This window comes from Phaethon lepturus, unplaced genomic scaffold, assembly GCF_000687285.1.
Source record: "Phaethon lepturus isolate BGI_N335 unplaced genomic scaffold, ASM68728v1 scaffold25967, whole genome shotgun sequence".
NCBI lineage: Eukaryota > Metazoa > Chordata > Aves > Phaethontiformes > Phaethontidae > Phaethon > Phaethon lepturus.
Window position 1 is genome coordinate 1 of NW_010550158.1, and position 573 is coordinate 573.

At 59.0% G+C, this 573-nt stretch overlaps 1 protein-coding gene across 1 annotated transcript in view; it reads left to right on the plus strand.

The window, feature by feature from the left end:
* Positions 1–43: 43 nt before the first annotated feature.
* The window catches only part of LOC104623404 (5-hydroxytryptamine receptor 4-like), a gene marked incomplete at both ends in the record, with an annotated part of 1,263 nt that continues 733 nt past the window's right edge, over positions 44–573 (plus strand). The window contains one exon of the mRNA XM_010290481.1: positions 44–138. Coding sequence (XP_010288783.1) covers positions 44–138 — 95 coding nt within the window. The remainder of the gene's footprint in view (positions 139–573) is intronic.

The following is a 573-nucleotide window of genomic DNA, read 5'->3' on the forward strand; positions in this document are numbered from 1 at the left end:
TGTGCTCACCAGTTCGAGTGAGGGCTTCGGCACAGCGGAGAAGATCGTGCTGCTCACCTTCATCTCCGCCGTTATACTGATGGCCGTCCTGGGGAACCTGCTGGTGATGGTGGCCGTGTGCCGGGACAGGCAGCTCAGGTGAGCCCACCCAGGCGCCACCGCCTGCCCTTCCGCGGGGAGGCACAGGGGAGAGCGCCCGCCTAAAAAGCCGCCTGCCCGCCGCGATGAAGGGTGTCTCTGGCTGAGCATTGCACCACGGCCACGCCAGACTCTCGCGCTGGCCGCAGCGCATCCCCGCTCGGATTCACACCGTGGCGGTGGGATCGGTTTAGTATCCATCCTCTACGTTTTTAGCACTCTCGGCTTTAAAAAAACAGATAAATCGGTGAAAACCAGTGGTAAGCAGCAATTCTTTGGACGAGCAGCTTGGCCTCTACCCTTCTCCCATCTCAAATTTCCTAACAAGCCCATCAGAAAACCACACAGAGTAAGGTCCTGTCCGAGGTGTACTGCACTGCTGCAGCTTGGCAGATGCTGCCAGTGATTTGGGGGGGTCGCAGGCAAATTTTCCCG